Source organism: Peromyscus californicus, unplaced genomic scaffold (assembly GCF_007827085.1).
Source record: "Peromyscus californicus insignis strain IS unplaced genomic scaffold, ASM782708v3 Scaffold_1__1_contigs__length_55948999, whole genome shotgun sequence".
Taxonomy (NCBI): Eukaryota; Metazoa; Chordata; class Mammalia; order Rodentia; family Cricetidae; genus Peromyscus; species Peromyscus californicus.
This window is the reverse complement of record NW_026294492.1, coordinates 25,802,797-25,825,035: the sequence shown is the minus strand read 5'-3', so window position 1 is coordinate 25,825,035 and position 22,239 is coordinate 25,802,797. Positions and strand designations below refer to the sequence as shown.

Genomic DNA, 22,239 nt, shown 5'->3' with positions numbered 1-22,239 from the left:
TTTTAATTGAAAATAGATATTGTTTTCATAAATATATTCTGATTATGCTTCTCCTCCCCCAACACCTCTCAGATCCTCCCCATGTCCCCTCCCATCAAATCCATACCTCCCCCCTTTCTCATTAGAAAACAAACAGGCATTTGAAAAAAAAAATAGTAAAATGAGATAAAATAAAAACAGAGAAACTGGAATAAGACAAAACAGACAGACAAACCGAAAAAAAGATAGGAAGAAAAAGCAGAAGAAACACATACAGATGCAGGAAACACATGTTCACACACACAGATACCCCATAACAACACAAAGCCGGAAACGGTAGAACAAACGCAAAGGACATGTAAGGTACAAACAAACAAACAAATAGCCAATAATCCCGAAAAAGCATCATAAGACAAAAAACTTTAAAAAAAAAATACCATTGAGTTTGTGTTGATTCTAAATAGGATGCTTACTGCTACCCTGGGAAGAAAATGGCCACTGAAACTTGTGGCTGCAATTCAAGATAATAACCACTAGACGTCGCTGTTCTGCCTCACAAACCTGTCCCAGAAGGAAACTGAGGTTGAGAGACATTGAAAGGTATTCAAGCGACCCTGCATAAGCCCCAGGTTTCAAACAGCCAACTCATGCAATGAGCACAGGACCCAGTCCCACTGCCTGGATGCCTCCCAAACAGATCAAGCCAATCAACTGTCTCACCCATTCGGAGGGCCTGATCCAGCTGGGGGCCCCCCAGCCACCAGTTCATAGTTCATGTGTTTCCATTCGTTTGGCTGTTTGTCCCTGTGCTTTATCCAACCTTGGTCTCAACAATTCTCGCTCATATAAACCCTCCTCTTTCTCGCTAATTGGACTCCCGGAGCTCCACCTGGGGCCTAGCCCATGGATCTCTGCATCCAGATCCCTCAGTCATTGGATGGGGTTTCTAGCACGACAATTAGGGTGTGCCTGGGAGGAGGGGACTGGACCTGCCTGGACTGAGTCTAGTTGATCTCAGTCCTTGGGGGAGGCTTTGCCCTGGAGGAGGTGGGAATGGGGGAGTAGGCTAGGGGGAAGGGGAGGGGGGCGGGGGGGGGGGGGAGAACAAGGGAATCCGTGGCTGATATGTAGAACTGAATTGTATTGTAAAATAAAAAAATAATAAAAAAAGAATTAAATGAATTGATATAGGTAAACCATTTAAAAAAAAAGGTATTCAAAAGGCCAAGTCAGGTTAAACTCTCAAAGTTTTAACTACTAAGTATGATCATTTTAATAATAAATATACATATTTCCTTTAATTCTAGTTTAAATTATATTTAAAAGTATTTTTAACAATGCTTTTTATTTTTAAAGTTTACACTCGAGAAAACTGACCTGATATTTGTTTAAAACTCTTAAGAGTCAGAACTCAGGATTCTAAACAAACAAAACAATAAGATAGCCCTCAGAACCCACTGCTATCATTTGAAGAACAAGTTCTGACTAATTTATGTACTATTACTTAACACTAAATGGTTGTTGGTGAAGACGTATTCCATTCAATTACAGGAAATAAGACGTCATTACTTAGCAAAAACTTGGAATTATTTTAAGATCTCTGATTGTGTCTTATAATTTCTTTGTATGTTGCTATCTCACTTCACTTTAAAGAGACTCTCCTCTTCCCCCAGGGCTGTTCCCAATCAGTTATAATCCTCTCTGGGGTACATTCTGGCACTGACATCGTTGTCCATCCTTGCTGGGGACTCGTGGGTTACCAAGTGAGTAGCATCTTGTAGAAATCAGCGGAAATGCAACCAACACAACTGTTCACACAGCTCTGCTGGTCCCGAAGACTCGAGGCTCAGGGACAAACATTAAAAAGGAGCCAATGTGTCAGGAATCCTCCTTACCGAGCTACATTGCCCTCTTGAAAGTTGTTCCTTACATTAAAGATTGGCTGCTGATGGTGAACCGTTACTTCCCTAGGCTTGGCTTGACCAAATTCATCCAGACATGAGGCTTATTTTTTTAAAAACCGTGGTTCCGGGAATCAAATCAGGACCTCCTTGGGCATGCTAGGGTTCGATCCCTGAGTCCCTCCTCTACCCCCACCCCTGTATCTCTGGTTGCTCTTTAAGCTCTTGCTAGCTGCCTTTCCCCAGTGCTAAGGGACACATCTGTCTGTTGCAGGAAAGGAAAATGGACCAACCATACCCTACCCGTCACCTACCAAGGTTTGCCTGCACTGGTCAGAGGTTACCATTTCAAAGCCTGTAGCCAGCGGCTCTGCTCTGACCTTATAACAAGTTTGTTAAGAAGAGGTAAAAATAAATGCAACCCCATCTCAGCTGAAAACCTCCAAGCCCACTTCAGGGCTGTGGGATTTTCCTCGTCATTCTTGGGAGCAAACCTCAACTGGCTCCATAATGAAAGAGAAACGACAGACAAACAAACAGCAACTTGTGGGTACAATATTCGAAAGCCAAATCTGCTCAGAGCAAACCTTTCAGTCCAAGTTGGCACCAAATGGAAACTTCTAGAAAACTGGACCTATCATCTCCGGTTTCAATATGGAAAGCTGAGGCAGCCAAAATGGTTACTTTCGAGATCGGCCGGGTTGCTGGTATCTAGAAACAACGGCGCTTGGGACTCTGGGATTGGCTTATTTAATTAATTTCCATGCCTTCCTTTCTCTACTTTGGCTTGCTACCTTAGACTCGGATATGACGTCAGTGTGGAACACGTGAAAAGCTTCTTCACCACTCCGCAGTACTACTGAGGCCACGCCAGTTCCTGGACTCTGGCTCCCTGAACCGTTCCTCCTCAACAGCCTTGAATCTGGCACCATTTTTGAGACTCACCCACCTTCCAAGAGACACTCAGCCCTGCACAACGAGGTAACCGTGTAGAATCGGCAAGAGCCCGACTTATTTTCTGGAATGGGATTTAATAATAATCACTTGACACTTAGTGGAACTGTCCCACGACCCGTGCAGTATCGCATCTAGTGCCTGAGCGCCCCCTTGAGGCGGGTGTTGATACTGCCATTCCACACAGGAGGACACGAATAACGCAAAAACAGATGGGTGGACACGATTCACTACTGAATGTTGTTTCACAACCATTCCTCTGTAGAAAGAAAACTATTCTGCTTTTTGGGAGGGGTGAGAGGAAGTTTTCTAAATAAATACAGTAATATTTTCGGTGAGGAACAATATAAACCGCGGGCCAGCCTATTCCATATAGCATATAAAATTCATGGGCACCAAAAATTCAACCCCAAAGAATTGGACCACTTGCCTTCTTGGAATATTTGCAACTTATATTCTGTCTACATGCATGGTGGTCTCTCAGTTTAGAAGTCTTGTGCTATATTTCTAGTTTTTTGTTTGTTTGTTTGTTTTTGTTTTGTTTTGTTTTGTTTGAGACTGGGTTTCTCTGTGTAGCTTTGGAGCCTGTCCTGGAACTTGCTCTGTAGACCAGGCTGGCCTCGAACTCACAGAGATCCACCTGCCTCTGCCTCCAGAGTGCTGGGATTAAAGGCATGCGCTGCCACCACTGCCTGGCTCTATCTTTCTAGTTTTGTCCATTTCCATTCTATTCCGCTCGTAGTTACTTTTTCTTGAATCATAGCATTCAGAATCTGTGATCAAAAGGATAAATGTTTTCACACTAAGACATGATTAATCATTGTAAACTCACAGAGAGATCTCAATTCTACATAAAGGAGATTTGAAGGAACATTTTTAGTTCAATGAGTAGAACCAATCACCAAACCAGGGCAGGATTCTGGGTCACCTAAGTGAAGGCGCTGGTGCTCTGTTGTGCTGCCCATGTGGGATGTTCCAAAGTTATTATTAACATTCTCTGGAAACATATTTCTTGGAAAAGGCTTTACCCTATGAATGTTGAAAGGCTTTTTGCAACCATAGCCTAGTCACAATATTTTTTCAAGTGTCGCTTGGGAGTCAAATGTCTGTCTTCCTTCACACCTCAAGGCTGGTATGCAAAGTCTTACACTGAGGTCTTTGGGAATGTGGGAGATGCGTGGTTGTGGAAATCACTGACTCAATCATTTCTAAGGCAAGATTATAAATTATTTTACTTGGGAAAAACTATATAAAAATATTGTGCTAGATTAACAGTTAGGATATTTACAACATTTTGTCATTCCAGGTGTATATTCAAGGGAATATTTGGGAATAAAACACCCTAGTTCACAATTGCATCTTACATTCCAAACACAAACTGTGAATTTGTCACATACCTTTTGGCATAGAGTATGTGTTTAACAAATAACAAAATGAAGGAAGAAGTGTATAATTTAAATTTAAATGTAGGGTTTAAATTTAATTTAAAAGTGAAAATAGGAAAATGATACACAATTTAGATTTCATCCCAGAAAATTTATCTCTCTTCTTGTCAGCCACTAGAAGTACATAACTTACATGCAATAATAATCTATCTTGTTAGCATTGAGAGGCGCATGAATAACTTACATAACTTATAAAAACCTTTTGTTTAGGTAGTGTCTACCTAAACAGGAGGCATTGGGTAATACTGACATGGATTCTCATGCATAGTCATTCATTTAACACTTACACAGGAAAACAGAGGTAACATAACTATGCCTAGACCCTGTTGTCTGAGTTCAAGTCTCAGATAGACATTTCTATGTATTTAAAATAAGATGACCATATATATGTATATATATGTATTTAAAATAAGATGACCATATATATGTGTGTGTGTGTGTGTGTGTGTGTGTGTGTGTAACTATACATGTATTACAGTATACATAGTAAAAGCAAATTTAAGTAGTAAAAAGTTGATAGATTTACAAGCAGCCATCAACATAGCTATAAATGTTCTTCCTTTTTTAAATATGTTCTTCCTTTAATTTATTATGCAAAGGACAGTTTACTCATGTCGTTCTATGCCCCCCCCTTTTTTTAAATAGAATATGGCTTACAGCTGGCAAAATGGCTCAGTAGGTGAAGATACTTTCTGGCAAGCCTGATAACCCAGGATAGGAAAAGGTGAGAAAGGAGAAGACTGACCCCTGCTAGCTGTCCTCTGACCTCCACACACACAGTGGCACATGAATGCACACACACACACACACACACACACACACACACACACACACACACACTAAGTAATGTAATCAATGTTTAAAATATAGCTTGGACCATATTCTCTATCAGGATCCATAGCTATACTTTAGAAAATGCCTGCATAGTATTTTCCACGGTATAGATGTACCACAACTCATCCATCAACTCCGGGCACAGCCGATTCCATTTCTCCTATTACAGAACAGTTAGTTACGTTTCCTTTGCTGACACTCAGGCACATCTATAGGATGAGCTCCCCAGACTAGACTTAGTGACTCGGGCATGGATATGCATTTCGTCTTCATATTGTTTCGTTGCAATACAGAAACACTCCTATATGTTGATCAGTATTGAAATATAATTGAAATTTATTGCTTTCGTACCACTAGAGTTCCCATTGGGACATGAGTAAAAACAAAAGCAAACGTCACTCGGACCAATACCTGAGCTCTCAAGGATGCTTCAGAGGTGCATGCATGTTGTAGTACACTAGACTACCAACAGGGGGCACTCTCCCAACACTGCAGTCATCCCATTGGGCAAGCTCCCGAAATGCCAAGTTTCAAGTGAGGACTCTATCAAGACCTTACGTTCAGTTAACTTACAACATGGCTCTCTGAATGATTTATTCATTGGGAGTAAAATGCTTTCAATAGTATAATTGCAAACACTGAGACTCCTGGGTACCATAGAATCTAGTGTTCAAACGTGTCTAATTGGCTTTCACTGCTCACAGAAAGACCTTTATCTCTATTTGATAACAATACAATATATATGTATGATAATTCATAGATATGCTTTCCAAAATTTAAGTTTATACTTTACTTTGGCCAAGAATTATTGGCTTTAACTCATTAGCCAATTGAATAGATATGACCCACCTTGGCTGCCAGCGTGCCTGGGGAGATAGGCAGATGGAGCATTCACTTGGTTCGCTACACTCACTGCTGGCTCTAAACCATACCCCATTGCCTACGCTAGCACACAGCATGACAACATGAAAGGTTTGAGCTTTAATTCTTCATTCTGTTACTTTCGTAGTTTTTGGTTTGTTTGTTTTTTTAAACAAAAATACTGTTTATTTCAAATGCACTTTGAGTTCTCGGGGAGGGGGAACTTGGGCCACACTAAACCAGTTCCAACAGAGCCTATGCCTGGATCTGACTCTGCCCACTGAACAGGGTGTGACAATGCGAGCTCCCTTTCTCTGCTACTGACGCATCTCCTCTTCCAGAAGGAGGCGGTACCTGGGCACCTAAGACCGAAGAAATGGATACCTTTCAACAATGCCTGGCACCAAGACCCATGACAACCAGGCAGGAAATGTCTAATCAAAGATCTCACATTCTGATAACTATGATTTCCTTCTAGCAGGGCAAAGGGAGCAAACCATGTCTGCCTTCTCTTTCATATGAAATATGGATACAGTGGTTCATTTGGTTTGAATTGGTTTTCTTACCAGCCTTGCCTTGCACAGTCTCACTTCACACGATGACAAACAGATCATATTTGGGGGTCCTCCCAAAGTAAGTTCAGCCACTGGCATTTTAAGACTGGGTAGCAGCAGAGGGTATGGTGAAAGCCAGAGGGAGGAAGAGGCGGCAGGAGCCGGAATAGGGCCAGGGAGGCTTCTGGGGTTCTAGAAGGCAGAGGTTGTTAGCACATGCTCACCAGACCACTGTCACACCCTTCACCTGACCACAGACAATCTGGGGCTTTCTCCTAAAGGAGCCTGCCATTTGGCCCCTCTTTAACTAGCTGAGGACTGACATAAATCCAGAGTGGACCCAAAAGCGAACGGGAATTAAGCAATGGCATAGTTTTTCTCATGTGAGGTTCTCCTAACATAATCCTTCACCCCTCCACCCATTTTTCCCACATGCAATATCAATACACAAGACAACGTCTAACTTTGGAGAACCACATGGGATGGGCCGCTCCTACAGCCTCCACCTGCCAGTATTCCCAGACTTGTTGCTTTAGCAAGAATTAATGCCTGTGACCTATTGGACCAGAAGTGTGAAGGCCTGTTCCGAGCCAGAGCTGTACTTTACACTGCACTTTAATGCTCAGAGCTGATGACAGGCGCTGAAGATTTATTCTGCAAATTCCCCTAGCGTTGTTTCCATCCGTAACGGATCGTTCCCCAAAACAGTGTGGCCCTCCTCCAGAAACTGGAAGGTTCAGTGTCTGGCTGGCTGGGGCCAGTCCAGTGTTTGAATTAACAAAGGGCAATGCCGTCCTTCTCAATCATCAAGAGATGCAGGAATCGTGCACTTAAAAGGCTCGGAGGCAGAACTATGAGCATCCAGTTTTAAAACCCACACGTTCTCTGGTTCCTCTGAAAAGCTACAGACTATCGTCCTGAGAGCAGGTTTGAACATACGCGGACGCTTCTCGGTAACCCTAAGATCTTAGCAGCTATTGGGTCTACAGTGGAGCCTCGGTCCTCAGGGCTTGTCAGAAGGCAGAATCCTGTACTCTCATCCAACAACCTCGGAATCACGGCTGGAGTTCAGGTGGGACTCCTGGCTCACTGCCTGGCTCTTTACGTTTATGAAGCAGCAGTGTAGAAGAGAAACTTATATAATGACAACCATTATGTGTGCAGTGGTTGATCCCTCATTCATGTTCGGGTGTTAGGGAGCCATATATTTTATAAGAGTCTTTGATTTTGGTTACATTAGAAAGTGCATTTGATTTGAAAATATTATTTTAGTGTGTGTGTATGTATGTAAATGTATGTATCCATGTGCGTATGTATGTATGCATGTATGTATGTATGCCATATGTGAAGGTGCCTGCAGAGGCCAGAAGAGGGTCTCAGATCTTCTGGAACTGGAGTTACAGGTGGTTGTGAGTCACCTGACATGGGTGCTGAAAACCAAACTCAAGCCCTTTGAGGATCAACAGTGTTCTCTCAACCATTGAAGCATCTCTCCAGCCCTGATTTGAGTATCTCTTTGGAAAACCCAGTCCATTAAATATGATTATCAAAGGTGCTTGGCTTGTCACTCATAGGCAGTAAGTATAGCATCGCAAGATCGAGCTAGAGACAGACTAAAACGTGGCTCTACACAAGAAGAGCATCCATGACCACAAGCACAGCATAGTCCAGAGGCCAGGGCTGTAAACGAATCATGCCTACCACACCTACAAATAAGCAAGAAGACACAGCCCCACAGCAGCAACAAGACAAACACAGTCACCTCTCAGCATTAGAAAGATCGTCACATTCTCAGAAACAAGGGAAATGTAATATATAGAAATATAGAAATAATAGAGTCAGTTAAAGGCCAATGTGCTTCCTGGCCTGGTGTTATAACTTGTGGGTGTTTTCTCCCTGGGCAGTCCTATAGGTACACACGGAGGTTCACTGGAGCATTGTTTACATGGGAATATCAGGATTGGGGCCGAGAAAGGCTCTGAAGAAACAATGACAACGGCCAGCATGTGACGGGGCTGAAGAAACCAGGTTCTGCACAGATAGACCAGGTTCTGCTCAGCCCTTCTCCCACCAGTTCTAAAACACCACCAATCACAATGCGCACTTCAGAGAGAGGATGTTAAAAATGTACAAAATGTGGCCTGCGGTCAATTTCAATGCCACCAGTTAGGAGACGGGCCTGACTTCAGAGGCGTTGACATATACAACAACAATAACAAAAAGTATTGCTCAGACAGGTGGTACTGAGCTCAGTTTTAAATATGACACTAAATATTTATCAATGACTAACATAATCTGTAATAAATGGATGTATAGCAAAAAGTCTATGAGGCTCCAAGCCCAGCTGTGAAGAGTGAACATCTTCAGGGAGTGGAATACACACACGTGACAGGGCAGGTGGAGGGAAATACAACATCTTTGGTTGTTTTAATTCTCTCAGAGTTATTCATTATTCATTATTATTATTATTACTTTATTAAGGAAAAACACTGCCTAAGACCAAGGAGACAGGAAGGTGTTGAATCACAGTGGGGAGACCTGGGCCTTGCTGTATTCACCTCTAGACTGATTTACTCTCGTCTCCCTGTGGCATGTGCCTCACTGATCACCTGTGGTCACACATTCTCTGTCCCTCACTACAACCCAGTGAGCTAGCAACGGGAGTGTATTCTCAGCGGAAGGCTGTGGTGATATACTGTGTACCCCAATATATTGTGTATCCTAATAAACGTATCTGGGGATCAGAGGACAGAGCCAGCCATTAGATTAGACATAAAGGCCAGACAGTGGTGGCACACACCTTTAATCCTAGCACTTGGGAGGCAGAGATCCATCTGGATCTCTGAGTTCAAGGCCACACTGGGAACAGAGCCAGGCAGTGGTGGCACACACCTTTAATGCCAGCTCTTGAGATCTCATGCCTTTGCTTGGAAAGCACACAGGCCTTTAATCCCAGGAATTCACATGGCCGGATGGAGAACGGTGTATAAGGCTGAGGAGACAGGAACTAAGCAGCAGTTCAACTGAGACCCTCAGGGGTGAGGACTCAAGAGGCTTTCAGTCTGAGGATTGGTGGAAACAAGATCGGCTGAGGAGTTGGTGAGGTGAGGTTGGCTGTGGCTTGTTCTCTTTCTCTGATCTTTCAGCTTTCACCCCAATTTATCTGGCTCTGGGTTTCCTATTAATAAGACTGTGTAGCAATTCGTGTTACAGAAGGCTGCTGCCAGGTGCAGGGTGGCAGATCCAGCCCCAGAACCTAGCCTTCCTGGTTCTGAGTTGCTATCATTCCCATCTATTATTACTTTAGGTATTTGCTTGTCTGTGGCATTTCAAATTATTTTCTTTTTCATGCTACATTGATTTCAAGTTATGTCTAAGCAGGAATCCTCCATTTATGAAGTAGCTTGAAAGAAATATTCCAATAATTGAATTAACTGAAAATTAAATGCACTTCCTCTCTTGAAGCAATTTCTACCCCCCTGGCTATTCTGAATATGTGCTGGGTATGAACTCCTTCATCTTGCTCCAGCACGCTGGTTTTCTAGCCTTAACAAGTCAATTTGAGAAAACGATACACCAAACATTTTCCAGTATCTTCCTTTAAAACAAGAAGTGGCTTTGGTGGTCAGGAAAGAAATAAACCATTATGGCACAAACCAGCAGCCACCACACAGCCAGCCAGAAAGCACAGTTACCCCCCCCCCCCAAATCCTCTAACACCAGGATATAGAACAACTGATGCTCATACCCAAAACTTGGAGAAAAATTAGATTTACTCAAACACTCCCCATTTTTTCTATTCTTTCCCTCTCTCCCTAATCCTTTCTTAAAAATGTTCAGCATTTATTTGTTTGTGTGCAAGTGAGTAGGCATGCACATGCCACATCACACGTGTGGATGTCAGAGGGCAATTTTTATGGGGGTCTGTTCTGTCCTTCCACCTTGTTGAATTCAGGAACTGAACTCAGGTAGTGAGGTTTATTGTCAAGGGCTTTTACCTAATAAGCCAGCTTTCTTAAACAAGTTGAACATCTCCTATTTGAAATGCCTGGGACCAGAAATACTTCAAGGTTTGGAGTTGTGGAGGTTTGAATGAAAATGGTCCCTCATAGACTTGTATGTTTGAAATCATGGTCCCCAGTTAGTGGAACTGTTTGGGAAGGATTAGGAGGTGTGGCCTTGTTAGAGGAGGTATGTCACTGGGGATGGAGGTTGAGGTTTCAAAAGCCAATACCAGGCCCAGTCTCTGTCTCTGTCTCTGTCTCTTTCTTTCTGCCTGCTGCCTGTGGATCAGGATATAAAGCTCTCACCTGCTGCTCCAGCACCATGCCTGTCTGGTTCCTGTCATGGATTAACACTCTGAAACTATAAGCAAGCCCCCAATTAAAAGCTTTCTTTTATAAGAGTTGCCTTAGTCATGGTGTCTCTTCACAGCTATAGAGCATAGTGACTAAGTTTTTGGACTTGGGGACCTTTGGAAAGACTTTGCTAATAAAGCATCTTTAATCCCCAAATCTGAAGTGCTCTAAAATCTGAACTTTTTGAATTTTCGAACTAACATGCTCCACCAGTCTCTCTCCTATGAAGTCTGACATCAACATTTGAACGTCTACCTACATTAATATTTTAGAGTCTCAAATGCTTCTCCCTCTATGTTTTAAAAAATGGGCAAGAACAAAATAATGAAGTATCTAAAAGTATAAATTCTAAAAAAAAAGCACAAAAAATCATGCCACAGATGGTTAGTTTATATTTCTTCAGGTCATCTGTCATTCTTGGGAGAAACAGAACAATGATTTCAAAAATTAATGATGTGGTCTGGCTCTAAGGCAAAGCAGGAGCCACATGTTTATACAACTGTATCTTCTGCTACACACACACACACACACACACACACACACACACACACACACACACCACCTATGATGAACTAAGATGCAAGAAGAAAGGCTACATCTGAGAAACATGCCAAGCTCCACAGCTGAGGAAGAGCATGTGCCATAGGCCCCTTGCAGAATAAACTGGACACCAGCTCACCTGAGTCCTTCATGGGGCAGAGAGCACACTGCATGCCCCAAGCCTCCCCGTACAGACAGCAGCACTCGGTGTACGTCGTCTGCTTGCCCACCAGAGGACGGCTACACACGTACTCCTCGCTCAAATGCTCCCAGCACAGATCTTGGTAGACGTCGGTTTCTTCTATTTGTTCTGAAAGGGAAGACATGGTTCCGCGACGATCGCAGGGTTATTTCTGTGTCTTCCACACTGCGGCAGAAGCCGGCAGGTTTCAGAGTTTCCATCCCTACTTCGATGAGCAACGTTCAAGCAACAGTCTCAATCCAGCCTGCTCTTCCTTTCCCCAGAGCCCATCTTTGTCATCTCCAGCTGAATGTCCTTCTGTCAGCTGACATTCCGCCTGCTTTGTGGTGTCCTGGCTAGATGCCTGCCTCCAGAACATCCTCTCACTATATAAAGTGCCCATTATCGCTGGGCGGTGGTGGCGCACACCTTTAATCCCAGCACTCGGGAGGCAGAGCCAGGCGGATCTCTGTGAGTTCGAGGCCAGCCTGGTCTCCAAAGCGAGTTCCAGGAAAGGCGCAAAGCTACACAGAGAAACCCTGTCTCGAAAAAAAAAAAAAAAAAAGTGCCCATTATCTTGTCATCCCTCGATGGCTTCCCAGTCTTCCGATCCTGTCAACTTCCACCACTTCTTTCCATATCCACGCTCTCCTACGCTTTTCATCTGCTCAAACCCTGGACCCGTAACACTTCACTCAAGAATGTTCAATTCTAAACTTTCTACTTTTGCTTCATCGGAAGGAATCTCCTAAATGTAATGAGTGACTGATGGATCAATAATCAATGACATGCCACATCCTCAGAGATTGGCGAGGATTCCCATTCATGCACTCCAGGGGTCTCCACTTTGCAGAACTTCACACTCTATTCTGGCTAGCCTTATCATGTCCTGCACCCTGGGCAAACACAATTATGTTTCCTGACCTCGCATTTTCCTCTGACATTGAAGCGTGATGAACCCTCTGGGGGAGCAGCCTTCCACGTGCTCAGGCCCTCTGCATCCTGATGTTCACTTAGTGAGTACTTCGGTGGTTTGAAAGAAAATGGCCCCCCATTGGGAGTGGCACTATTAGGAGGTGTGGCCTTGATGGAGGAAGTGTGTCACTGTGGAGGTGGGCTTTGAGGTCTCATATATGCTCAAGCCATGCCCAGTGAGACAGATCTTCCTGTTGCCTACATATCAAGATGTTAAACTCTCAGCTCCTTCTCCAGCACCATGTCTGCCTGCACGCCACCATGTTCCCCTATGATGATAAAGGACTAAACCTCTGAACTGTAACCCATCCAATTAAATGTTTTCCTTTGTAAGAGTTGTCATGGTCATGGTGTCTCTTCACAGGAATAGGAACCCTAACTAAGACAAGTGCATACAGAATATTAAATCTACACATTAACTACGTGTGTCTCATTATTTCTCTTAGCAGCTCTCTCAACTTCTTCAAGATAACCAAGGAATTAATGGTCCTGTTCTTGAGTAATTTCCATTTTAATGAAAACGACAATCTTGAGCATTGAGCTGGACAGACATTTGTGTCTCACATCCAAACATACCATTTGATTCAGTTGGTTGCACACATCTTTTCTCGGAGGCATCCAGGACCATTGGGTGGGTGCAAAAACAGTTGTAAGAGCCCTCCGTGTTAACACACTGGCCATCAATACAACTGTTAGGGTCTTGACATTCATCCATATCTTAAAAGGAAACAGAACATCAGCAAAGAAAATCAGCAATCATTTGTGCTTCATACAGTTATCAAAGTTAACATGCTGATAAATTCAGTCTGGATCCCAAGAGCCATCACCTTTGAATTAACTACGCATCGGCATCCAAAGGGGACCCTGTGACTGGAAAGACAGGTCCACCGAGGAAAAGTGATGCTGCCATTGCTGCTATTAAATATGGGAAGGAAATACTGAGAAATGGGCCATGCTTAGAAACATTAAGATAAAATGCCTTTTTAAAAATAATACTTTTAAAATGATTTCCTTATGCTGTGTTTTTCTGCCTGTAGTAAATGGTTTTCAGCTTAGGTGTTAAAGTCTGTGTGAGTATTTAAAGATGTCTTCCGCTTGCATGACCTGACTGATAGAACAGGGCCGTCTACAGACCAAAAGAACTCTGTGGTCGGATCAGTGACCTGGGTTGGAATTCCACAATGACTATGAACTCCTTGCCTGACACCCATTCAAATACAAGGATGAAAGGTTTTTATTTCTCAAATCTTGCTCAAGAAAGAGATCCACAAAACACTTATCTTTTAAAGACAGATTTAAATTCAACTACACCATTTTAATCATATAGCATTACTCCGCCCCCACCCCCACCCCCCGCTGTGCCTTTTCCCAGCACACCTTACTATATTCTCTTAAAGCTTACCAAAACACTGTAATTTGACGGGATCATAGTATGTCCCTTGCTTACAGTAGCATTCATACCCGGGCTGAGTGTTCAAACAGTAACCGTTTTTACAGATCTCCTCCCCAAACAGCAGGCATTCATCGGCGTCTATAGCAACAGAAAGAGGAGTATGTTTTTATTTTTTCCATGAAGAAGAATCCAAGCAATAACTGGTTTTAGATTAGCTATTACGTTCAAAAGGTTCTTACGATGTGGAATTTAAAATTAGGCCCAATTGGCAGATGCAGAAAAGTGATGAGGTAAGGTTCTGATGCCACCTCACGTTTTGCGAGCTGGTCTGTGGATTCCATAGTGGCTCTCAGAACCTGCTCTAGCATAGCCTTCGTGAAATGGGCCTGTCTCTCTGTGGTATACGCTGCCCCATTTACTAGCTGAGATGGGCAAAACCGCCAAGAACTATTTGATGGAGCACCAAGAAGGTCTTTTCAGGGGAGGAGGGGGTCAATGCATGGAACTGCAAGTTATAAAGGGGGTTGGCAGGCCCACTTCCCCCACAGAATTAACCCTGGGCCATCACAGTTGTCTCCGTGATAAACTGGACATAACTGGGACCCTAGTGTACTAGGACTCAAAGGAGAAAATGAGATAATCTATGCAAGGGATTCTGGACACTCTGAGGTTGCCTGTTCAAGAAGTTTGGGGCTGATGCCATCTAGCTCTCAGTTTGAAAACTGTCAACGCCATGGAAGACCTGCTCAAATTTACACAGACAGAAAACGGCATAGCCAAGCACAGAATACGTGGCAGTGACGGGTCTGAATTCCATCGTCTTCCCTCACTCGCAGCACTGTTAGGAGAAGGAACTGGCTTTATATGAAAGAGAGGATAGCTTTATAGCAAAATTGAGGTTTATAACATGATGTGAAATCTAACTGCATTCCTGTAAGAACAGGGTATGTGATATTTACGAACCTGAAAACCATTCAACACATAATGCAGACCAAGTCTCCTAGTCCAGTTGGACTAAATCATAAACATATTTTAAAAACCCAAATGGAATTTCTTGTTCAGCTACTGAGTCCATACTTTCAAATACTAGCTTTCCAAAAGTATATGGATAATAAGACCATTTTCATGGTCTCTTTTCCAGCTAGTTTCCAGTTTTCAATACTAAACTATAGTGAAAAAAAAATCACCTTATATAGAGTACGTCACAAAAATATCTCTAACACTGAACTATCAAAAGTCAGCTAATGAGGAACTGTTCATATATATAAATATTCACCAGAATAAACAGGCTCCATACTTATTTATTCAACAACAACATGAAAGATAAAAACCAGCCATTTTGGTTTTCCCATTTTCCAGTCTTCATTATGAATCTGTGGCCATTAGCAAAATATTATTGGGAGAGTAGGAAAGGCTATTCAAAAAACAAGAATCTTGGCTTCCAAGCTAATCATAAAGGGCACCATGAGAATCAAACCTACATGCGCATGGTTTATATAATTTGGAGCGTATGTCTAGGTGAAGGAATACCTCCTGACTGCAGCTTTTTGTGGTCAGTAGTTATGCACATGTTAACATATTATTTCATTGGAAGCTCGCTGCAGTTCTGAAAACGTTCCTGTTCCAGAGGTGAACAGTTGGAAACTCAGTAGGTTCCATGACCTCTCAAGGTCACATAGCCTCTGGTAGTCTGACCCCAAATCAAGAGTTCCATCCAGCATCCACAGAGACCTTCCTCCTGGGGTGGAATAAAGGGCTGGGCCACCAGTTTCCGCAGCCCAGCCGAACTCTACCACTGTGTAAGCCCAGCCAGGCTCCCACCCGAGTGACGGGCACTTGTTGCAAACTCATTTGCACTTGATGCTGACCTTTATAGTTCTCACCACCCGTGTCGTAAGAGGATTCTCCAGCAGGGACAAAACCCTTCCCTCGAGGGCACATTTCCGTGAACTCAGCTGATTTTAAGAGAGACAAAACCAAAAAAAAAAAAAGCAATGAGTTGAAAAAGAAAACAAAGAATCAACATTTTCCCGAGTGCATGTTTTTAATCCAGCTTCGCCTTCTCAGATTCAGAAACTTTTAAACACTCAAGCAATAAATCCAGCATGGTCTCAAAGTCATGGATTAGGTAAGAAGACATCCAATGACTCTAGAAGTTGATATATATATATATATATATTTTTTTTTCTGAGACAGGGTCTTACTGTGTTATCCTACCTGGCCTATGATTCTCTAGACAGACCAGGCTGGCCTCGAACTCACAGAGATCTATCTCCCTCTGCCTCCCAAGAACTTGGTAAGGGTGTGCACCACCATGCCTGGCAATTGACCATATGTCCCACTTCACCCAGGTTTTATTTGACATCAGGATTGCTATTTTTTTTTGCACTACTGTGGTGGTTAGTGCTCTGAAGGTTTAGGAAGTGCCCATACAGCAAAAGTTTGGTTAAATACTGGTATTTGTGGATAATGCCTTCATCGGTATAAAATAAGAGGAATCTGGGCAACTAGAGAGATGGCTCATCATTTAAGAGTGCTCCTCAATCAGGAGGATGGGAGGTTGGATCCCAGCACCCACATAATAACCTCAGCTCCAAGGAGGGTATAGAGGCAGGAGGATCACTAGGGCTTGCTGTCTTCCAGCCTTGCTAAGAAAAACTTGAGTCCAAGGCTCAAGGAGAGACCCTGCCTCAAAAGACTAGGCAGAAAGTGGCGGAGGAGGAAACCTGGTTCCAAGTACACAGATGCGCACATTAACCTGCACATGTAAGTGAGCATATGGTTACACACACACACACACACACACACACACACACACACACACGCACACACACACACGCACACACACACACAAAAAAACCAAATAAATAATGAGATGGCTCTTATTTTGAAATGGAATAAAACTGAGTTATCTTTCATAGCATCCTACAGAGCCTGACTGTAACAGTGCATCCTATGACAGGCAGAACTTAAGAATGCATACGGAGGTCGGAGCGGGGGCAAAGGCTCTGGACTAGAGAGGAGTTCACTGAAGGACAGCCTCTTTGGAGTCACTAAGGCAGTGAATGCTATTTCAGGACCTCAAAGTCAATAACCAAAAGGTACTCCTTGCCAGGCCCCTGAACACCATGTGACCAGGCAGTGGGAACACAGCAGTCAGTAGATCTTACCTGTCCCCTGGACAGGGCAGGGGAAGATTTCGCAGTTGTCCCCCCAGCCAGCGCCTGACGTACAGCAGCATTCTTGTTTGGTGACGTTGGGGGCCAGCACATTATCGCAGAGACTGGCGTCATTGAGATTATAGTAGCATTCCTTCTTGTCTTCTCTGGGTTGATGGTTTACAGCAGACTCTAAGGAGTATAGAGGAAGTATACAGTCGAGTAAAAACACGACAGGACAGAGGCCATGGGCATGTGCCCCTTACGTGTCCTTGACACGAGATCATCTTCTACCTTCAAGGTCAGATTCTCCCACTTTAAGACAAGCATGCACTTGAGTCCTGAATTTTGGCAGGTTTCTAATACACTCCAGAGTGTAAATCTGTCAAAGCCATTTCCTTTTACATTAACCCATTACTTTATTCTTGTAAACTTGGCTGTGAGCAGTTTCCATTTCTGCTTTCTTTTGCCAACCCAGGGCCACTCTTTACAGAGCTGTAACACCTACTTAAATTATTGAAAATTTTCCCCCAAATGGGACTGGAGGTCTGGGGCCACATGTAATAGTTCACCCTTCAGCAGTTATTTGGATCAATCAAGTCAGTTCCGAGTAGTGCATACTGGAAGACACGTAGAAAAACAATGTGGTAACCTGGTGCCCATAAAACAACCTCCCATCCCTGAAAATCTAACTAGTGAAATGATGCAAATATATAACGCAGAAGGAAGCTGTGAGCTCCAGCCAAGCTGCAGGATAGGACTGCAAGTCTGAGTTCAGATTCTGTTCATAGGGGCTCCCCAAAGAAAAACATATTCTACTTCTCTATGACAATACACTAACAAGTTGATATGAAAGAACATACATGATAAGGACAAAGTCTACTCATTTTCAGAAAATAAAATATAAACAATGGAATGATTAGAGTTGATGGTCTTTACCTCCTTGATTATTATATTGTGACGGGGCTTGGAAAGGAGTATAATTTCTTCCACCAAATGCTATAGAGTTCAAATGATTGCCTATGGTCTGGTTGTAATTTATCACTTATAGTTTTTATTTTATACTGCATCAAATAAGAGCTGACAATGGCTATCATAGTTACTTGGCATATTGTCAACACAATGCTTTCATTAGAACCCTACCATTTTTGAATGATTAGATCCAAAGAAACCACAAAAGAGAATATTTACCAGTGAGGGGAAGACGAAGTAAGAATCTAACACAGACTTACCGACTTTTGAAGTTGGTAGGTCATGATATGAGGGACATTTAATGAGTTATTTTCACAATCGTTTTGTTATGTATTGGTTTTGTCAGGGTCAAGTTGCCCCTCATGAATTTCATCAATAATATACAAAGCAGTTTAAGGGCATTTCTAAAGCAAGAGTTCATAAAATGCCATCAGGGAAACTATTCCTCCCTTCCTCTTGAAACAAGCAAAGAATCAAACAGACCTTCCAGACCCACACTACTCTCTAAGCAAGGAGAATGCCAAAGATCCTTTTAGACCTTTACCTGTTGATTCTCTCTGACAGATTTTTGGGCTTAGACTCTAAATGAGTATGGACAGCAGGTGGTACCCTAACCGAGAACAAGAGTCTAGGAAAAGACTCAAGTGCTGATTCCCATGTGTCAGTTATGAAGGGGTTTCAAATCCGTTCTTTGTGCGTGCGGACTGGGTAAACCCACCGCCACCCTTGCCTGACCCCTCTTGTGTCACTCATGTGCAGGATGGATTTTTACTCCTGTTTTGATGGAGGCCATCTTGGTCAGAAGGGCTCCAAGCCTTAGGAACAGAGTTATTAGCGAAAACCAAGGACGGCCATTTAAAATGATCATGAAGTCAATTCCAGAAACCTTATAGGAAAATTTACAAGTGTTTCCCACAATATTTTCAATAAACTTTTTCAGTGTTACTGTTCAGTTTTACCATCTTACTATATTCAGCTAGGCTAAAAATGGTAGCTATTAAGTAATGTATTAAAAACATAAATCAGGAAAGCAACAGTTTTATAGGTGAAGTTTAAAAAAAGATTAATAATATTTTCCTTACGTACGAAGTTGGAGTATGTCTGATTTATTTTAATAAAATGCAGTATTATGTTGAAGAGCCCCAATGTTGATAATAAAAATACAGGGTTCATTCTAAATCAAAGCATGACAAATTACACACATATACATGTGTAATATGTAATTTACCTACATATTACGTTTTGTGTTCTTTTTTTACATTTACATTTTACATCACAGAAAACAGCAAAATTATCTTTGTTTTTTATCTCGCACTAGAAAAAGGTAGAGATTATTACATAAGAGGCATGATCAACAATACAATTGTATTATTCAGTTCTTTTCAAACGTTGATCTTATTTTCTTTCCAAGCTCTTTGAGAGTTCAGTGTTTACACAGCTGAAGTGGAGAGGCAGGCGAGCCTTCATCCATGTTGGAAAGAAACGCAAATTCTTTCTCAAAAACTGATCCACAAAGGTCATTCTGGGAAAAGAATACAACATCCCCATCTCCTAGACCTTTAAATGGTCAACTTCCTAGAGCATTTTTCCATTGGAGTAAAAATCTCTGGTGTGTGTGTGTGTGTGTGTGTGTGTGTGTGTGTGTGTGTGTGTGTGAGAGAGAGAGAGAGAGAGAGAGAGAGAGAGAGAGAAAGAGACAGAGAGAGAGAGAGACAGAGACAGAGAGAGAGACAGAGACAGAGACAGAGAGAATGTGTACATGCATGTGTATATATACTCACACACATATATGGTAGTTTTTCTGAAGAATTTCTCTGAGTTTGGACCACTGTTAGCAGGAACAGACAGGTTACATTGGAAAAGCTTTTCTACAGTCCAATCAATGGCTATGAGAAGTGCTGGGAATGAAGTGAATGGTTGCTCCTTTTCTTAAAGACGATCAGTAAGACTGGCCATGCCACACCCCATGCCACAGACTTCTAAGAAACATATTACTTCTCTGGTATTCTCAGATTTGATTGTTCTCATGTGTACTGGTCATCCAGCCTATCATTTGGGTATGAAGCTCGATATGTACACCTTCATCCTAGTGGTATCTATGGTGATAGCAAGAACATCAACATGGTTTTGACGTTTTTTACACTGATGTCTTGTTTGGTTTGGTTTTAGTGACAGGGATCTACAGGAGACCCCATATGAGCTAGGCCAGTGTTCTACCACTGAAACATACCCCCAGCCTCAGGTGGCTCTGATTTGAAGGAACTATTCCTAAAGCCCTTTCGGGTGAGACACAGAGTAACTGTACTCCACGGATGGGACAGGTAATGGCATCTTCACCTTCTGCAGGAGAGAAGCTAGGTTGGCACCAAGTGTCCACCTCTCGTTGGGATGTAACATCATAGCATATTGAGTTGCTCACATCTGTTCTGCTCCGCCTTTACTCTCTTTATGATAAATGAGGAGAGGACACAGGCGACCTTTGTTCCTGTGGATCATATGCATGGCCTTATGGCATGAACATGGCCCTCAGCTCTACACAGGAAGGACCAACTGTAGCTGCTCTTCAGTCTACAGAGCCCTTGCGATCACTCTTTTGGCTCAGCTAATGAGGGTGTGGCTTTTCACTTACAAAGGCTGTTTCCTTCTTTTGTCTTTCCAAAACGTCTGACCCTAGAGTCTGCTGATGGGGTGAGATGATCTAGAATGCTTTTATTTCATTTATTTAAAGTAGAAATGGATCTTGAGTTCTCCTTCCTTTGTATTTATAGTACATTCTGAAGGTCTCTGCAAGCTGCTTGCCTCTATACTGCTTATGCACAGTCACCATTCTGAAGGTCTTCAAGAGCTAACCTTCTCCATACCCTTGAGAGACAGCTGATCACAATGGCCAAAGAGACATGTAGCAGAAGGATGTAAATAAAAAGGGCCCAATTCCATACTGCTCATAGTCCTGAGAGGACCTATTTCTCAAGCTCCATGGAGGTGGGAATGTTCAGTGAATTACTTCTAACAGAATGACCCAGGAAACTTGATTCTTTGCTCTAGTTGGAAAATTCCATCAGGCCCTCATGCTTTATATCACCTCATGTTTTGAGAGCAAGGCAGGACTACAGTAATATTTCAAGACACAGTAAAAATGGAACTTGTCAGGCAGTGGTGGCACACGCCTTTAATCTCAGCAATGGGGAGGCAGAGGCAGGTGAATATCTGTGAGTTCAAGGCCAGCTTGGTCTACAAAGAGAGTTCTAGGACAGCCAGGGCTGTTTCACAGAGAAACCATGTCTTGAAAGAAATTTAAGAGATACACATATAGTATTTTTCTAGTTTTCTCACTCAAGAACTTGCAAAACAGGGAGAAAGGTGTTAATTTTTTTTTTTTTTAAAGTGGGACTCAGAAGAGGGCTGTGGTTGAATTCTAGAAGTCACCAACAACAGAAATGTGATGTGATATAGAGGAAAAGGCAAGACCACCAAAAGGCAGTAAGCTTAGATGGGAAAGAGAAATGTGAAGTCTAGAAAGCAAAACACAGAACACATCACTTAAAAAAGCACACGGTTCCTATACACTCTTCCTTTTGCTTTTATGACACAGGGTGTCTTCTACGTGTGGCTTCTCAGACTTGCAATCCTCCTGCCTTAGCCTTCTAAGTGTTGGCGTCACAGGCATGTGCCACCATAGCCAGAAAGTTCTCGTTAAAGAGATCAGTTGATGGGGAGTCAGGCCAACAAGCTGTGTGCGCTGGGGCTGGAGCATCCACTCCTGGACATTATTATTTACACCTAAGTCACAATGCAAAGAACAGGCTGGACAAGGCCGCCTGGCAGACGTGACATCTGAATTTAGTTTCTGAAAGATGGATTAAGAAGAGAGAGAAAAAGCCGGGCGGTGGTGGCGCACGCCTTTAATCCCAGCACTCGGGAGGCAGAGCCAGGCGGATCTCTGTGAGTTCGAGGCCAGCCTGGTCTACCAAGTGAGTTCCAGGAAAAGGCGCAAAGCTACACAGAGAAACCCTGTCTCGATAAACCAAAAAAAAAAAAAAAAAAAAAAAAAAGAAGAGAGAGGAAAAAGCACCAAATTAAGGCATGATTGGGGCATAAAAAGCAAACTGTCCCTGTATTTGTGTGGGCAGAATG

The 22,239-nt window shown here is 42.7% G+C and overlaps 1 protein-coding gene across 7 annotated transcripts in view; it reads right to left on the bottom strand.

The window, feature by feature from the left end:
• Window positions 1-22,239, bottom strand: part of Ltbp1 (latent transforming growth factor beta binding protein 1) — a 396,032-nt gene that overhangs the window by 14,370 nt on the left and 359,423 nt on the right. For all 7 annotated transcript variants that reach the window (XM_052746278.1, XM_052746279.1, XM_052746281.1 and 4 more), the window contains 5 exons: window positions 17,146-17,325; window positions 15,844-15,930; window positions 13,985-14,113; window positions 13,159-13,299; window positions 11,566-11,736 (listed from right to left, as the gene is read on the bottom strand). In XM_052746278.1, coding sequence (XP_052602238.1) covers window positions 11,566-11,736; window positions 13,159-13,299; window positions 13,985-14,113; window positions 15,844-15,930; window positions 17,146-17,325 — 708 coding nt within the window. The remainder of the gene's footprint in view (window positions 1-11,565; window positions 11,737-13,158; window positions 13,300-13,984; window positions 14,114-15,843; window positions 15,931-17,145; window positions 17,326-22,239) is intronic.